At 50.5% G+C, this 18,824-nt stretch overlaps 1 protein-coding gene across 1 annotated transcript in view; it reads right to left on the bottom strand.

The window, feature by feature from the left end:
- The window catches only part of NFATC4 (nuclear factor of activated T cells 4), a 28,348-nt gene extending 15,144 nt beyond the window's left edge, over positions 1 to 13,204 (bottom strand). Inside the window, exons 1-2 of the mRNA XM_048517937.1 lie at positions 12,863 to 13,204; positions 5,476 to 6,460 (exon numbers count right to left, since the gene is read on the bottom strand). Of these exons, the coding sequence (XP_048373894.1) occupies positions 5,476 to 6,460; positions 12,863 to 12,959 (1,082 nt within the window). The 5' untranslated portion in view covers positions 12,960 to 13,204. The remainder of the gene's footprint in view (positions 1 to 5,475; positions 6,461 to 12,862) is intronic.
- Between the last annotated feature and the right edge of the window lie 5,620 nt (positions 13,205 to 18,824).

Below are 18,824 nucleotides of genomic sequence, written 5' to 3'. Positions count from 1 at the left end.
TATCAGCCTTGTTCAAGCAGAAAGGTGCAGTTCGTGCCTAGACAGGGATATTAGCAGTTCTGACCGGGGGGGGGAACTGAGACAAAACAACGTTGAGCTCGGTTGCAGTGTGGATTCACTGAGGCGAACCTAGGTAGAAACCAGTACAACTCTGTCAGTGCGGAAAGTCCCAAAGTACGTTGAAAGGGGATTGGAAGTGCATTATTCTGCACGTGTGGAAGGGGCCTAACAAAAGTGGTTCGCCATTGCTTGTCTCTGTAATGACCCTGGTATTCCTTGGTGGTTTCCATCCAAGTACTAGCCAGTGCCAACCCTGCTTAACTTTTGCCATCTGCCAAGAAAACTTTCTTCTTAGCATACAGTCGTGGATATTTGTGGTACCTTGACAGCTCGGAAGCAAAACAATCACGCAATAATGTCTAGATCGAGGGAGACAATTGCACAACTCTACTCTGCATTGATCAGACCACACTTGGAATATTGGGTCCAGTTCTGGCAATTTCAATTCAAGAAGGATATTGACAAGCTGGAACGTGTCCAGAGGAGGGCAACCAAAATGGTCAAAGGTCTGGATTTCATGCCCTATGAGGAGACGCTTAGGAAGCTGGGTATGTTTAGTCTGGAGAAGATTAAGGGGTGACATGGTAGCCATGTTTAAATATTTGAAGGGATGTCAAGTTGAAGATGGAGTAACTTGTTTTCTGCTGCTCCAGAGACTAGGACCGTGGTGGCGAACCTATGGCACTCCAGAGGTTCATGAACTACAATTCCCATCAGCCCCTGCCAGCAAGGCCAATTGGCCTTGCTGGCAGGGGCTGATGGGAATTGTAGTCCATGAACCTCTGGAGTGTCATAGGTTCACCACCACTGGTCTAGGACAAGGGGCAATGGATTCAAGGTACAGAAAAAGAGATTCCACCTAAACATTAGGAAGAACTTCCTGACAGTAAGGGTGATTCAACCGTGGAATACACGGCCACGGAGGGTGTTGGAGCTTCCTTATTTTTGAGGTTTTCAAACAGAGGCTGGATGACCATCTGTCAGGAACGTTTTGATTGCGTGTTCTTGCATGGCAGGGGGTTGGGCTCGATGACCTTGTGGTCTCTTCCAACTCTATGATTCTATGATTCAATTTCCTTAAAATAAACAAACACAGAAACTTCCCTGCCCGTTCACCAGATTCTATTTTTGGCTCCTCACGGGAGATTAAGTATTAATCAGTGAACTGTATTTTCATATTGGCACTTGTTCAGACTCTAGCAGTTCATTTTCTATCGCTCAGAATTTTCATCATCTTCACGGGCGTCCTCCAATTCACTCACAGAGAACCTTCCATCCCAAAAGGAGTTGGACCAAAGAACACAACTTTTGCAAAGTTTCCTTCTCCCTTCCCATTGATCTATGGCTACCTATCTTGATCCTCCTTGATCTGAGGTTGCAAATGCCTGAGCAGACCAGGTGCTCGGGAGAAGCAGCAGCAGAAAGCTGTTGCTTTCACATCCTGCATGTGAGCTCCCAAAGGCATCTGGTGGGCCACTGCGAGTAGCAGAGTGCTGGACTAGATGGACTCTGGTCTGATCCAGCAGGCTCGTTCTTATGTTCTTAAGGCCATTGCTTTCACATCCTGCATGTGAGCTCCCCAAGGCACCTGGTGGGCCACTGCAAGTAGCAGAGTGCTGGACTAGATGGACTCTGGTCTGATCCAGCAGGCTCGTTCTTATGTTCTTAAGGCCATTGCTTTCACATCCTGCATGTGAGCTCCCCAAGGCACTTGGTGTGCCACTGCAAGTAGCAGAGTGCTGGACTAGATGGACTCTGGTCTGATCCAGCAGGCTAGTTCTTATGTTCTTAAGGCCATTGCTTTCACATCCTGCATGTGCGCCCCCAAAGGCACCTGGTGGGCCACTGCAAGTAGCAGAGTGCTGGACTAGATGGACTCTGGTCTGATCCAGCAGGCTCGTTCTTATGTTCTTAAGGCCATTGCTTTCACATCCTGCATGTGAGCTCCCCAAGGCACTTGGTGTGCCACTGCAAGTAGCAGAGTGCTGGACTAGATGGACTCTGGTCTGATCCAGCAGGCTAGTTCTTATGTTCTTAAGGCCATTGCTTTCACCTCCTGCCTATGAGCTCCCCAAGGCACCTGGTGGGCCACTGCAAGTAGCAGAGTGCTGGACTAGATGGACTCTGGTCTACTCCAGCAGGCTCGTTCTTATGTTCTTAAGGCCACTGCTTTCACCTCCTGCCTGTGAGCTCCCAAAGGCACCTGGTGGGCCTCTGCAAGTAGCAGAGTGCTGGACTAGATGGACTCTGGTCTGATCCAGCAGGCTCATTCTTATGTTCTCATTGAGATTCTTCAAAAATCCCCAAACTCAAGTTTGGCAGCTTAGCTCTTGCAAAGCTCACCTTAACTGTCGATATCCCCCTTTCGGAAACTCCCAGGAACATAAACCGCCCTCCACGCATGCCATTCCCAAGTTGCCAGCAAGGCAGTCTTAAGGAAAGACCAATTTGCGTTGAGGTCTGTTAAGGCTAATTGTGCGAGATAACTCGTTCCATAAACAAACCAGGATAAAGGTTTGGACGACTCTTAACAGGCAATGGGTTTTTGGAATAATGAATCGCATGTGCGGTCGGGGAAGGCTGGCCGACGGGGCCAGAGAAATGCTTCTGGGCCAACCGCTTACCTTAACAGGGAAGGAGCCGCGGGATGTTTACGCCTGCTCTCATCCAGCACTCCGCCACCCCCGGCATGCCGGCAGGCACAGCGGGGGTCTGGGACGTGTAACTGGAGACACCGGCCCTTCTCCCTGGTCTGGCTTGACAACTTGTTTTTATACAAGAGAACCTCTGGCAACCAGACCAAAGAGCTTGCAGAGCGGGCGGCGAATTCCAGCTGGCTGGGCGAAGGGTGGGAGGGTGACATCCAAGGCCCCCCTCCCCACCCTTCCTCTGGTGGGCAGCGTTTCCAGATGGGGCTGGCACGTTTGGGTGGAGGAATTCAAAGGGAAGGAGGGGTGGGCGGGCTCCGTGCCACGACAGGAAAATGGGCAGACGGGGGAAAGGGCAGCCGATCGCTATGAATGTTAGACCAAAGGGTGTCAGAAGTTGCTGCCGAATGGTTGGAATATATCTGGGAACCAGTGACACCGGACATTTTCGAAATAATAACAAAAAATAAACTGTGGCAAGATAAACAGAACGAAATTTTGAAGATATGGACTCTATAATTCCCAAAGCCTAAAAAAAGCCCAAAATATTCTGAGCGACCCGTCTCATCCAGCACACTCTCTTTTTGAACTGTTACCATCCAGCAGACGATACAGATCTATCAAAACTAGGACAAAGAGGCTTAGAGACAGCTTCTACTCTAGAGCTGTGGCTATGCTGAACTCCGTGGCTTCGTGTTGATGTGTTTGGGGCTGTGTAGGGATGGGTGGAGGAAGGGGAAAGTGAGGATGGGGTAGGAATCTGAAATTGTGTGCATCGAGGAATGCTGCTGTAAATTTCGTTGTGCGTGCACAACAACAATAAAATGCTTATGCTTATGCTTATATATGCAGACTGGATGAAAGAAGCTGGAGTCAATGAGGAGATATGGGAGAAGAGATGACAAAGAATGAACTTACTGCTGTTTGTTTGATAAATCTATGAAGAAAATACAGGGGGGAGGGGAAAAAGAGGAAAATGCATTGTTTGAAAACGAATGAAGAAGAGTATTAATATAAAATGGAATATTCAAACGATACAATAAAAAATTATTTTAAAAAAGAAGCTGTTGCCGAGTAACGTCTCGCTTTAAGAGCTGAGAAGAGGAGTGTGGAACCTCCAAACCTCTCGCTGTTCTGTTGGGGTTTTGGGTCACCTTTTCTCCCTGCCTGCCACGGAGGCTGGCTGGCTCTGGGTTAGGAAATTCTGGCACATTTGGGGACGGAGGGTAATTTCAGTAAGATATCATGCTGTAGAGTCCATCCTACTGTTTTCCCCACGACAGGGGTCTGCAACCTGCGTCTCTCCAGATGTTCCTGGACTACAATTCCCATCAGCCCCTGCCACCATGGCCAGTTGGATGGGCCAACATCTCCAGGCCATGGTGGCAGGGGCTGATGGGAATTGTAGTCCAGAAACATCTGGAGAGATGCAGGTTGCAGACCCCTGTCCCAGGGAAACCTATCTCAGTTGGGTAAGACCATCTGTAATCCCAGGAGATCTCCTGTTGGCAACAGCCAAAAGAAGAAGAAGAAGAAGAGTTTGAGTTTTTATCCCCCCTTTCTCTCCTGCAGGAGACTCAAAGGGGCTGACAATCTCCTTGCCCTTCCCCCCTCACAACAAACACCCTGTGAGGTGGGTGGGGCTGAGAGAGCTCAGAAGAGCTGTGACTAGCCCAAGGTCACCCAGCTGGCGTGTGTGGGAGTGTACAGGCTAATCTGAATTCCCCAGATAAGCCTCCACAGCTCAGGCAGCAGAGCTGGGAATCAAACCCGGTTCCTCCAGATTACAGTACACGAGCTTGTAACCTCCTACGCCACATTCCCGCTCCTTCGATTCCTCGGGCGCTCCTGTTCCAAGCTCTGAAAAAAGAATCGCAAGGGCAGCTGAGGCAAACTGATCTGCAGGGCTGGTACCAAGAGTCACCACAGCAGACCCTCTGCCAGGGCGGACCACAAGCGACTGGAGATGTTGGCCCATTCACTCCTACTGGGGAAAAGGAGATGGCCCCGGAGACTCCCATGACGTCAATGGGGCTTCCAGCTTCCCAAGGTGAAGGGTGATATCTGGGGGAGGCAGCCTCCCTCCCTCCAAGCAACTTTCCCACCAGGAAATCGGAGATATCTCAAAGGCCTCTGGGACAGCCTAGCAGGACCACATGTTCAGACCTATGACCTGATTGACGCGTATGTTAGAACAAGATGGTAATGAAAAGGCACGCCTCCAGCCTTCTAGCACCTTATTCTCATGCAGGGGCGTATCACCCAGGGGGACACATGGGGTCAAATTTCCCCGGGCTGGGGCCATTTAGACATGCGGGGGGAGGAAAATCGCCCCCCACTCCCCTCCTCCTTCCCTGATGACCTGGTGCAAAAATGTTGTTTGGTTGTAGAGGGGGCAGCCGGCCACCCATACGGGGGGTGGGGGTGAAAAACTCAAATTTTGCACAAATCTACATTTTTCCTAGATACGCCCCTGTTCTCATGGGTATGTGAACTCATCCTAGGACCGTGGTGGCGAACCTTTGGCACTCCAAATGTTATGGACTACAATTCCCATCAGCCCCTGCCAGCATGGCCAGTTGTAGGGGCTGATGGGAATTGTAGTCCATAACATCTGGAGTGCCAAAGATTCGCCACCACTGTCCTAGGAAGACTCCACTAAAACAGACCACTGGTCAGAACCATGCTGGATACTTTTATATTCCTAAGGAGAAACTGGAAGCAAACACTTCTCTTCTCTATTGAGGCGCCCCCGCTTTCAATTTACCTGAACACGGGACTGTGGCCTCCAATACGGGCCTTCGACCAAGCTAATGGAGAAGGCACGGCCAGATAATCCATCCCTTCTTTACGGGCCACACCGAGTCCGAAGCCCACTGGGGCAGTGCCTCCGTCCTCTCCGTTGCAGCTCCCTTCCTCTTTCCGGGTCAGTGCCACCGTTTGCTCGGTGGAGGTCTTCCGGGCTTTTTGGGGAATGCTCTCCGCCGGCCGGGTTCCGGCACAGTTATAAGGGGTCACATCGCCACCGGCATCCACGGATTCCCCCGGGGTCTCTTCACCGAGGCTCCCCCGCCGAGACAGACACGGGGATGCCGAAGAGTGTGTTTCGGAGCTGGAGTAACGCCGCTTGCCACAGGGAGAAGCCGGGCGTGGGCCCAGAAGCATCCATCCATCCTCTGTCCCCCGGCTAGGAGAATAATTGGAACTATAGATTGGCCACGACTCATCAGCGGAAGACCAAGGTTTGGGGGAACCCCGTGGGGAGCCCAAGGGGGACGTGAGGGCAAACCGTGCCGCGGCCTCATTCAGTTCATGTTCCACATCATCCCCGGCAGGTGTCTCGTCGTCCGAAAAGAAACTCCACGGGGAGACGCTACCACTGCTGGCAGGGCTAGGCGTGAAGAAGCCAGATGCTGGTGGTGCCTCGCGGTAACCTCCAAAGGCCTCTAGAAGGAGGTAGTCACGCGGCGAAGAGTCCCAGTCATCTTCCTCAGTCCGCTGGCCGGGGGAAATGGTTGTGATTTGTATGCTCGGGCACTCTAGCACCCGAGAGCCTCCAAGGCGCACGCGCCGTGCCGGCTGGCTTTCAAAAGTGTCTCCGTCCAAGTCAGCCGGACGGGGCGGGGGGGAATGCATGCCAGCTCGGCCCCCACCTGGATGCAGTGGACATGGGATGCCCAGAGGAGAAGCATAAGGAGGGGGATCCCCCAACGTCAGCGAGTAATAAGTAGGAAGGTTGTCCGCTTCCAGATCTGCAAAGAAGACACAGTAGCTCGTAAAACAATAGATCTACCATATACATATTGATCTACCATATAAATACTATAAAGCAAACGACAAAAGGCATATTTTTATGCACACCAATATGCCACAGTGCAGGGGTGTCCAACTCCAGCCCTCCAGAAGGTCATGGACTACAATTCCCACACTGCAATCTGGGGAATGGAGTTCCCAGAATGACTGACATTAACAAAGTCATGCAATCTGAGGTCTGCTAACTCCAGAATGGGGAATTCCTGGAGATTTCAGAGCGCTGCCTGGGAGCGAAAGGGTGTGAAGAGTAGATAAATGTCTGCAGGGTATAATGCCATAGGGCCTTTCCCCACTTACCTTAAGCCCTGCGCTACTCTCCTCAAGTAGCGCGGGGTCCCCCGGCACTCCCCACGACAAGGGCGGTGACAGCGCAGCAGCCCCGCCGCTGCCGCTGCCGCGCCCCCTCAGCACGCGGCATCCCTGGCGCTCTTCTAAACGGCGCCTTTTAATGACCCCGCGCAGAGCGAGGGGTCGTGGAGATGCCCGGGCGCGCACCAGGGATGCTGCGCGCTGCATAGGGGGGATCGGGGTGAGTGGGGAAACGTCCATAGATGTGTACCTGTAAACCGCCCAGAGCCCTCCGGGGGTGGGCGGCATAATTAATAATAATAATAATAATAATAATAATAATAATAATAATAATAATAATAATAATAATAATAATAATAATACAGCCTGGCTGCATTTCTGTTAATTGCAGATTCAGAGTTCTACATTTTTCAAAGAGATTTGGAGCGTCACCACAAAGCATTATGGACCACCGCAGAAAGGGTAAACATATCACACAGAACCACGAATGAGTACACGTTATTATTATTGGAAACATGACCTTCAGTAATCTTTCAGAGGGGCACGGCCAGCTGTGATCCCAGCAGCAGAATTCTTTTTTAAAAGTGTGGGCCGCAGGTAATCATCAATGTGACATTTTTTGTGGTATCGTGGTTTTGACAAAATCCATCAATATATGCCAAATTCCGTTGGCGCGGAATGATTAGCTTACACTCTAACAGGCTCCTTTCCTCTCCAACCTGCCTTGACAAGTAGTAACTTCCCAAGATGGGCCATTCAGCCTCATAGTCTTAAAAAAAATCAGTCAAGTTACTAGTCCACAAAAATCACCTGCTTCTGCCTATCTCTGCTAGGAATTAACACCATGCGCAAGGACGGAGGAAGGAAAAGTAACCGCTTTGGAGACCCTTTGGGCTTGCCGGAGGCCTTCAAGCAGTGACCCCCAGACAGGTCTACCCTACCGTCCTCCAAAATGGTGAGAATTTTGATACAGACGAATTGCAATTATACATAAGGAATCCAGGAAAGAGCCGACTTAGCGCCCTTCATCCACCCGTGACAATTCCATCCCTCCGACGAGGCACATCTGAGGTTCCCAGCCCCATCTGAGGGGTTTTAAATAGCTGGTTTGAAAAACAAACCGTCGGGCTAAACAGAAAGTAAATAAAAGACAAGAGTCTTTCTTCTAGGAACAACAAATATTTGGGCCAACAGATTTAAACAAATAAAACTAGAGAGATGAAAGTCAACTTGCTCTGTTCCTCGCCCTCGCTCTAGACTATTTCCTCGCTGTCATACTGAAGCCTGCTTCTAATTTAACCGCCTGTTTCCCTGCCCTGTTTTCTACATCTGCTCTCTCAGTAGGTGGCGGTCCCCCACCCAGCACCCAAATGGCGCCCACCCAACCACAGCCCGGCTTGCCCCCTTACTCACGATTCCTCCTAGTGTCAGCCCGAACATCTTACACACTCGCCTTCGCAAATCTCACTATCTAGCTGCAAATTCCCTCCTGGTCGAGGGAGGAAAACCCCTACCCTACCTCACAGGGCTGTTGTGCAGATGAATGCTTTGGATACCAATTAGGAAGGAAGGCAGGGTATAAATGAAGTGTATAAATCCAAGTAAACAGAATAGTTTGGATTTACACCCCGCTTTTCTCTCCTTTAAGGCGTTCTCAAGGCAGCTTATAATCACCTTCCCTCCTCCTTACAACAGACACCTAGGTTAAGAGCTCGTGTATCTAATCTGGAGGAACCGGGTTTGATTCCCAGCTCTGCCGCCTGAGCTGTGGAGGCTTACCTGGGGAATTCAGATTAGCCTGTGCACTCCCACACACGCCAGCTGGGTGACCTTGGGCTAGTCACAGCTTCTCAGAGCTCTCTCAGCCCCACCTACCTCCCAGGGTGTTTGTTGTGAGGGGGGAAGGGCAAGGAGATTGTAAGCCCCTTTGAGTCTCCTGCAGGAGAGAAAGGGGGATATAAATCCAAACTCTTCTTCTTCTTCTTCTTCTTCTTCTTCTAAGGAAGGTGGGGCTGAGAGAGTTCTGAGAGAACTGTGACTGGCCCAAGGTCACCCGGCAGGCTTCATGAGGAATCAAACCCAGTCCGCCAGATTAGAGACCACCTGCTCTGAACCGATACATCACGCTGACTCTCTGGGGGTGGAAAAGCAGAGTTTCCAAACTCCAGGCGGCAACTGGTGACCTCCCAATATTGCAACAGATCTCCAGACAACCAAGATCAGTTCCTCTGAAGAAAATAGTAGCTTTGGAAGGTGGTCGGTAGTGCACGGAAGCCCTTCCTCTCCTTAAACCCCGCCCTCCTTGGCTCCACCCCTAAAAGCTCCAGGGGTTTCCCAACCCGAACCTGAATAATGGGATAAAAACACAGTGAAGAAATCAAATAATGTCTGGCCAGCTGCTGTCAGCCACTGGATACCAGGCCTGTGGTCCGATCCAGTGTGCGTTTGTGTACATTCCTGGGTCTGCAGGGAGGAAAGGGGCCGCCGTCTGGCCCTCCTGCTCTGGTTCCACTCGGGGTCTAGGCCAGACGTGAGACTCCAAGCCTCCCCCTCTACCTTAAGGCTCCGGAGAGCAAAAAGGGGGGCTCGGAAAAGCTTCCTCCGCACTTGGCCAAACCTTCTCGGGGCCTCCACCCTGCTTTGCGAGCCAGAGACAAGCCCGGGATTGGGAGGGGACGCCATCTGAACCCAATTAAACGGCCATTTCCCAAAGCCCCGGGCTCCACTGGCAGGGACCCCCTGTTGCCAAGGAAATGGGGCCTGCGCCAAGGACGAAAGGGAAAATGGCACCGTTGCAAAGGAGATAGTTGAAACCGTATGTGAGGGGCAGGCGAGAGACGTGTGCCCCCCCCCTTGCCACCATGCCTCCACCCACCCCCTCCCACCAAGGATGCAAGATTTTGGACGGAGTCCAGTCTGGAGGGGCTGGATTCAGCGGGATCCTGGGGGCTCCTCCGCTCCCATCTGGATTTCATTCCAACCAGACACCGCCTGCCCAGAGACGGTTTGACCTTTCTCTCTGGAAAATAACCCAGTTTCCTACCTTCGCCTCTGGGGCTGCCAGCTCCCTCCCAGAATCGGCTTCAGCCAGCGTGCGGATCTATTCAGGCCGCCAGATTGCGTTGGGAAGAACGCCACCCCCTCCCCGGGCAACAGGGCCCCGAGAGGGCCCATTGTGGATCATGAAATGCGGCTGGAGCCACAAGCCAGATCACAAAAAAGCAGTGCCCCCCCAGCCCCACCCGGCTGTCTATTTTTCAAATATGCATGTCACGCAAACCGCACTTTTCTATTTTGGAAAGCCCGGCTTTGAGCGCCAGATGCGACCTTTTGCATTTTAAGCCCTTCCAAGGGGACCACTTCTGGGAAAACAGACTTGGGCTCGTGAAAGCCGTGTCGCCATAAAACGTTCGCTTTTAAAGGTTAGTTCTGCTCTGCCGGCCTGTCCTTCTGGGAACCGTTCGGAAGGAACGGATTTCTTTTCAGGAGGTGGAGTCCAGCTTTTGGGGAAGACCGGGGGGAAAATCAGAATGAGACACGGCCGAGGGAGACACAAGAAAAGAGAAGTGTCGGAGGTCGCCAAAACTGACGTGAAAGAGGAAAAACACATTATGGCTGGTGCTAGTCCTCAAGAAAGTACCACCTGTCTTCAGATACAATAGTTGTCCCAAGAGGCCACGCTAGCATCTCAATGTTCAGATACCACAGACTTTAGCCAACCATAAGCAAGAAATGAAATATTTCGCACGGATGCCTCTTTTTTTATTCTTGCCACACCTTTGTTAAATAGTCCAAAGTACCCTTCTGTATCCCATTAGGGAGGGGGTGGAAATTATTTCAAAACAAAAGAGAAAGGGGGGTTCAGTGGTTTGAGCCCCCCCTTGTTTTTAGCTGATCCCCCCCCCCAAAAAAATTAATATATCAGAAGAGTTTCTTACATTGAGATTCCTGCCATGTTTTTAGGTGGTTTGCCGATGTTATTTCTGCGAGTATCATGAGGACCAGTCACTTGATGGAGTAATTCTAACATTGACAGTTTCTCGCGGTTGTGGGCCTCGCTGAATTGTATTGTAATTGTATAGATATTTCTTTTCTTTTTTTTGCTTTCATCATCGTTTTAAGGGGCTTTTTATTTTTATCTACCTGTATGTGGATGCACAAACCAAAATAAACTACTTCTTTTAAAATAAAATAAAATAAGCACCAGTACCTTATAGCTCAGTGATGATGAACCTTTTCAAGACCGAGTGCCCAAACTGCAACCCAAAACCCACTTATTTATCTCAAAGAGTCAACATGGCAATTTAACCGGAATACTGAGGTTTTAGTATAGAAAAAACAGTTGGCTCCGAGGCACGCGTTACTCGGGAGTAAGCTTGGTGGTAGTCGGTGACTTTGCTTTGAAGCAAATGTGCAATGCTTCGAATGGGTGAATCACGACCCTGGGAGGATTTACTCAGAAGCAAACGCCATTGCCAGCAACCAAGCTTACTCCCAGGTAAGGGATCACGCTTTCGTTCTTCCCATGAAAATCAGTGCCTAACAGGGTTACCTGCACTGCTTCCCCAAAACTAGGTCCTAGGTTTAATGCTAATAATCTCCCTGAAATAATTACACTATTATCACATGACGAACTCTGTGCACGCGTGCCCACAGAGAGGACTCTGAGTGCCACCTCTGGCACCCGTGCCATAGGTTCGCCACCACTGTTATAGCCTGTCTCATATGCCTGGGGTAGGGGGTGTCGGGCCCTTCCTGGCTGCTATGGGGGGCGGGAGGTCTCCAGGCTTGGATACCCCTGTAGATTTGGGGGTGGAGATTGGGAAAAACAGGGGCCACAGAGTCCACGCCCCAAAGCCTTCATTTCATCCAGGGGATCTGAGATGAACAGTAATTCAGGGGGGTTCCCCGGTCCCATCTGGAGGCAGGCATCCTTAACAGTACACATTCATAAAGGATTGCAACCCACTTCTAACTGTGCAGGATTTAAAAAAATACATTAGAGGTTTGTGGCATCTTTAAAGAGGAACAAGTTTCTGTTCCTGCCTAAAACGTCACGGACAAGAACCCAAGTTGCCAGATATAATCTTCGGGTGCCCATCGCATTACCTGAGGCAGGTCACAGGTGAGGCGGCACGCACTCTACCCGAAGTACATTTCTCGTTCTCCAGCTGTATTTCCTGTTACCCGTCTATATTTTCTAGGTTAGCTGAATTGGCAGGGCGGGGAACCCATTTATTAGCTTGAGGAGAGCACTGTTCCTCTTTGCTCAGAGCCCCGGGCACCCATACACAGCCTTCCCCATCTTCACAACAGATCTGCGAGGCGGGCCACTCTCCTTTTGCAAATAAGAAAGCTACAGGCAGCCAAGGATGGCAGCTGAGTTCAGCTGAGCGCATCGCTGCAATCTGACCAGGAGGTTTTCTGGATTGTTGCTCCAACCCAACCCCGTCCCAGCTCTATTCGGGGTTACTTTTAAAACGTTCATATATAAACAAAAGGGAGCCTGTCATTGATCCTGGAGGACCCAAATGTACAATATGCTCTCCGTGCGGAGCTCTGTGTGATCCCTAAACTTGCAAACGCAACCTGAACACTCCAAACTGATGCAAAGCTACATCCTTCTCCCTCCAGCTGTTAAAAGAAGAAACAAGGCACCCATCCACAGGGGTTTTTGCATTAATTCCTCCTGGGGTGCTGTGTGGTTTCCGGGCTGTATGGCCGTGTTCTAGCAGCATTCTCTCCTGACGTTTCGCCTGCTCTGTGGATGGCATCTTCAGAGTTGGTCATACAATCAACTTTGCAATCCTTACTCACAGGCAGGCCCACCCTCCCCAATAAGTGCTGAAGAAAGTTGGGATGTTTCATGCCATCTCCCTCCCTCCCATCCTAAAAAAAGGGGGGGGAGGCTATCTCACACATACTGTCTTTAAAAAGGAACTCTTCCCTCCCCAGAATATCTCAAAACAGAGACTTCCCTTCCAGCTCAAATGATGATTTCCACCCCCCCATAAAAAACCAAAGCCCCTCACCTTCCAAAGGAACTCCCATGGCGGGGGATTCTTTCTCCTCTTCTCCAAAAATCAGTTTAAATTCCAGATCTTCGTCTTCACAGTTTGAAGCCCCCATTTTGGGGGGTGGGTGGGTGGGTGCAGTCTAACAGGGGGTAACCCTCCCTCTGCAAATATATTAAATATTGATATTCCTTTGCCACTTCTTCTAGGGGGGAGAGAATGGCGGGAGGGGGCTTCTCCCCGTTCCCCCTCCCCTCCAACTCAATGCCTCTTTCTGTCTTCCACTTTTTCCCCCGCTCTTCAAAACTTTTTTCAAAAAAACCAAACTTTCCCAAACAAACTTTTCCCTCTGCTCCAGATGCCCCCCCTCTCCCTGCTGATTGGCTGCTGGGGAGAGCCAAACCCAGCCTCCATGTCACACTAAGACACGCCCACTGGGGGGGGGGAGGAAAAGGGACCTGGATGATGCTATTTTTCCCCACCCCAAGGAATGACGCTCCCGCCCTCCCTGCTCCCCCCTTTTCTTAACAGATGGAACATTCTACCTGGAGCCTATTGGAGGGCTGCCCAAAGAGTCCCGCCCCCGCGCGTCTATCTGTTAGGGAGGGCTGGACCCACCTAAGGCTCTTAAAGGGGCAGGGAACAAATGAGCAAAGCAGTGATGCTCTATGAGTAATTGTTATGCGCTCTGCGAAAGCTGATTGCCTGCGCGCATCACAGACGCTGCCAATGAGGACAAAGAAGGAGTGGTGTGGCTGAGCCACTCTTACTGCCACAAATGCACAGGATACAAACCAGAGAATGGACACAGAATAACCCACATTCAGTCCACTTTTAATCCACTTTGCAGATGGAGTTTAGAATCATAGAGTTGGAAGATACCCCCAAGGGCCCCCCAAGGGCCATCCAGTCCACCCCCCTGCCATGCAGGGACACACAATCAAAGTACTGCTGACAGATGGCCACCCAGCCTTTCTTTAAAAACCTCCAAAGAAGGAGACTCCACCACACTTTGTGAAATAGCAATAGTGCATTAGTCATCACGTGTGCATGTAACAGCAGCAGCAGGGCCGCGTTAGAAGAAGAAGAAGAAGAAGAAGAAGAAGAAGAAGAAGAAGAAGAAGAAGAAGAATTTGGATTTATACCCCCCCCCCCTTTCTCTCCTGCAGGAGACTCAAAGGGGCTTACAATCTCCTTGCCCTTCCCCCCTCACAACAAACACCCTGTGAGGTAGGTGGGGCTGAGAGAGCTCCAAGAAGCTGTGACTAGCCCAAGGTCACCCAGCTGGCGTGTGTGGGAGTGCACAGGCTAATCTGAATTCCCCAGAGAAGCCTCCACAGCTCAGGCGGCAGAGCGGGGAATCAAACCCGGTTCCTCCAGATTAGATACACGAGCTCTTAACCTCCTACGCCACTGCTGCTCTGCTAGTGCAGAGCCTGCTGCTATGCTATAAAGGGGTCCCAAATTTTAAATTGAGGCAAATTCAGATTTCGTTTGGTCTTAGAGCAACAGAAAAGGCGGAAGTGGTACAAAGTGCAAAGGCTTCCGCGGCCAAAATAAACTGGCTGTCATGGATTTTCCGGGCTGCGTGGCCGTGATCTAGGGGGTTTTGCTCCTAACATTTTGTCCTGATCTACGACTGGCGTCTTCAGGGGCATGTCACGGTGAGATGTGTTTCTCTTTGGCCCCTTCCGCACATGTAGAGTAACACACTTTCAGTCCACTTCCAATGCACTTTGCAGCTGGATTTTAGTGTGAGGAATAGCAAAACCCACTGGCAAACAATTGTGAAAGTGGATTGGAAGTGCATTATTCTGCATGTGAGGAAGGGGCCCCAGGTTTAAGAACTCCTAACGGCCCGAACTCCAAGGAGTTAACATTCTTTCGCTTCCCCATTTCTACAACCCACGAGGGAGTCTGACGCATGTGGCGTTTGCAAAACAGAGGAAACGGCCCAGGCCAGAGCACGCTCTGCCTTCTCTCTGTCCCTCTTTCATTATTTATAATCAAAACCATCTGTCTTTTAGCAGGCGGAGTTATGGAGATCAAATGCCAGGCCTATTTCTAAGTCTCTCCCTAGAGGCCAATCTAAGCTGGACTCTGGGGAGGGTATCTTAGAGTTGCAGTGACTAGATGGTTCCCTCTGAGGTCCACCCCTTTTTCATGCCCCCCCCACCCTGGCCCAGCAAACCAGTCAGCCCTCCCCAACTTTTAAGTGTCTTTGGAGACCAACATCTGTCTGGTTTCCCTATAAACGCCAGCGTTCCCAGGGACCAGACATGAAAACTGCTTGTCAGAGAGATTTGATTCCTCCTCCTCTCTGCAAAGAGAAGGATATGTATACATGTACAGTATGTGTCTTGCTCTTTTCACGTGTTGGTGTTTAAAAAGCAATTATACCATAAACCTTGAAACCAGGCACAAACAATCACGTTGACTCAGCCAGTCAACGAATAAACCACAAGAAGAAGAAGAAGAAGAAGAAGAAGAAGAAGAAGAAGAAGAAGAAGAAGAAGAAGAAGAAGAAGAAGAAGAAGGAGGAGGAGGAGGAGGAGGAGGAGGAGGAGGAGGAGGAGGAGTTTGGATTTATATCCCCCCTTTCTCTCCTGCAGGAGACTCAAAGGGGCTTACAATCTCCTTGCCCTTCCCCCCCTCACAACAAACACCCTGTGAGGTAGGTGGGGCTGAGAGAGCTCTGAGAAGCTGTGACTAGCCCAAGGTCACCCAGCTGGTGTGTGTGGGAGTGTACAGGCTAATCTGAATTCCCCAGATAAGCCTCCACAGCTCAGGCAGCAGAGCTGGGAATCAAACCTGGTTCCTCCAGATTACAGTACACGAGCTCGTAACCTCCTATGCCACTGCTGCTCCTAGTAACGTTACAACTAGTAACGTAACAACTAGTAACGTTACACAAACAATATTGTCCGGCCGTAATCTACAAAATACAATATAGGAAGGTAAGTTTCACAGTCTCACATCTAGATTATCCACTCGGTCAGTTTTGTAGGTACATTGAATAATTCCCAAACTTTGCCTATGTAAGAACAAAGAGGGCATTATCTCGTGATGCATCTGATTGTCCGTCGGCTCTGCAATCACGTTCCGAGGATTGGTACAGGCGTCGTTCATGCGGGAAGGGTGAGCATCGTCCGTGGCTGGTGCAGAGCCTGTTTAGTGTGGCCCAGGTGTTCCGTGGCGGATTGAATCCAGGAAATTCTTCACTAGGGTCCAAGAGGCTATGCCATTCAGAAGGGGCATTCCCTCACCATATCCCGAGAACAAACTTGTAACAGAAAAGAGTTGGCATCCACCAGCACTTTGACGACCAACAAAATTCGGGTATCAGCTTTCATTGCGTGCGTGTCCTAAAAGAGCAGCAGATACAATCAACAGGCCAATTAACAAGATCCTGGTACAAACAACTCCTGCCGCACCAGCTCCGAGAAGAGTAGAAAGGTTGCCGGAGGGCAGAGCTAGAGACTGTTTATCAGACAATTGATCGGCCAGCAGGCACGCTCCTGAATTCAGGAAAAAAAGGTACTCTGAGCATGGACAGACTGCACATTCCGTACACGCACATCCGTCTAAGTTAACAAGGCAGGCTTTTGGATTTAGAAGCTACTCACATCCCAGCATAACAAAACTGTTGGAACTTTTCCTTCTAGAAGAAGGGAGAAATTGGAGAGCATTGGAGGGGGATTCAGGTGGATAGTCATGTTGGTATGAAGCAGTTTTTTAAAAAGACCAACAAAGTTTTATTTTTAGTATGAGCTTTCCTGTGAATGCACATTTGGGGGGGGGGGGGGGCAGGGAGAATTTCCTCCGTCTTCAGCCATGTGCTTGCTGCCCCCTGGTGGAAGGAATGATCTCTGCCATAGTGGGGTAATCCCCACCCCTTTTTTTAAAAAACCGAATCAGACACAAAACAGAACAGGTATTTATGCGCAAGGAGACATAAAATGGCATTCAATAAAAAATAGAAAATAGGATTTTAAATAGTATTTTACAGAATACATTCAACAGAAATGCAACTTTATATAAAAATTTAGTAGAACGGCATTCAATAGAACTCGGTATTTAATAGAATAGAATTGCATTCGATAGAAATAGAAAATCGGCTTTTAAATATAATTTAATAGAATAGAATTGCATTCGACGGAAATAGAACTTCAGAATAGAATTGCATTCCATAGAAATAGAATGTTAATAGAATAGAACTGCATTCAATAGAAACAGAACTTTAAATGGAATAGAACTGCATTCAATAGAAATAGAATTTTAATAGAATAGAACTGCATTCAATAGAAATATAAAATAGGCTTTTTAAAATAGGGATTCTAGATTACATTTTTAGCAAAGCATAGGGACTGCTAGTCAAATCGCACTTTCCCATTCATAAACTTTTCTTTGTGTGTGTGTGTATGGGGGGGGGGGATTTTCTTAATGGAAACTCTGACCTCTGAACTCGTGGCCCTCCAGATGTCATGGACTACAGTTCCCATTATCCCCTGCCAGCAGCATGCTGGCAGGGGATGATGGGAACTGTAGTCCATAACATCTGGAGGGCCGCCAGTTTGACACCTGTGTCTTATTGGCTGAGAAGTCCAAACTGAATCTTTGGAGGGGAGGCTCATAAATACTCAGCACCCATCAGCCCCCCCACCCCACCCCCAGGGGCGTAAGGAGGCAAACTGGAGCGCTGGGCAAAACCTGAGTTGGATGCCCCCTCTCGGAGACGCGCTAATGCTCTCGGAGAGCGTTACAACGCTCTCGGGGCTCTCGGGCAGCCCTCCGCAGCGGCTCCCCTGCCCAAAGAGGCACATTATAGCAACTATAACCTGAGGAATGCTGCGTGGTGGCGGCGGGGGTGTGTGCTTGTAATTCACACCTTTGGCCACTGGAGGGCAGCAGCATCCCCAGCGGCTCACCTGCCCAAAGAGGCTCTGACATGCCACAACCTCGACGTGGGGGCCTCGTGCGAAGGTGGCGCCCTAGGGGGCTCTCGGCTCCATTGTCCAAAGGGGCTGCCAAGCTCAAAGAGGCTAGGGAAGTAGCGGAATCCCCCCCCCATGACATCCACGTGCGGTCTCGTGCGAAGGCGACGGTCAGCGTGACGTCGTCCAGGGGAGGGACGGGGGGGGGGCTCTCCCGAGCACTGTGGGGCAGATTCTCTGAGCTGCAGCACCCGATCAGGAGGGGGGGGGGTCTCGGGGGAGCCAGGACAAGGGGGGGCACTCTGGCCGGCCTCCCTCCCTCCCTCGCTGTCCCTGATGGACGGGGATTGGCTGTCAGTGCTACACTTACGCTGTCTTTGCCACCAGCAAAACCCGTCCTCCTTAGGGGGGGGGGGGGGTGCAGGTGGGGAATCCCCACTAAGAAATCCCCCCCAAGCACACCTTATTCTCGCCCTTCCTCTTTTGCATCTGTTTCTCACCCCCCCCCCCTTTTCCGCCTCTCCATTCTGATTGGCTCCCTGGCCTCCCCGCGCCTCTTCCGATTGGCTCTTGCTTTCCGTCCCTTTAAACCAGCTGGACTTCCTTACTTTCCAGCGAGTCCCTTGCCTGGTGGCTGGGAGGAGCGGAGGCGTTTCCAGGTAAGATGGGGCAGGGGGTGCAGGAAGGTGAAGGAATCTTTCCTGGCTGCCCAGATGCAAGATCTGGCCATCTTTTGCCTTGAAGCGGAGGGGCAAGTTTGGAGGAAAGTTCTCCCCCACCCTCCTATTTCCTGTTTCAATCCGGCTCAGCGCGTGCACGATCTAAATCTGGACCTGGATGTAGCCCCTGACCTTCTTAATGAATCTACAGCTTCCTTCTGCTTCTTTTCATCCCGCCTTCTCACCCAGGTGCTCAGGGTGGTCCTCGCTTCCCTGTTTGGTCCTCACGACCACCCTATGGGCGGGAGGCTAGTCTGGACGGCTGTCCCAAAGCAACTCACTGATCTTCGTGGCAGGGTGCAGATTTCAGCTTGGCTGTCCCGGGAA

Source organism: Sphaerodactylus townsendi, linkage group LG15 (genome assembly GCF_021028975.2).
Source record: "Sphaerodactylus townsendi isolate TG3544 linkage group LG15, MPM_Stown_v2.3, whole genome shotgun sequence".
NCBI lineage: Eukaryota > Metazoa > Chordata > Lepidosauria > Squamata > Sphaerodactylidae > Sphaerodactylus > Sphaerodactylus townsendi.
This window is presented reverse-complemented; position numbering and strand designations above follow the sequence as displayed.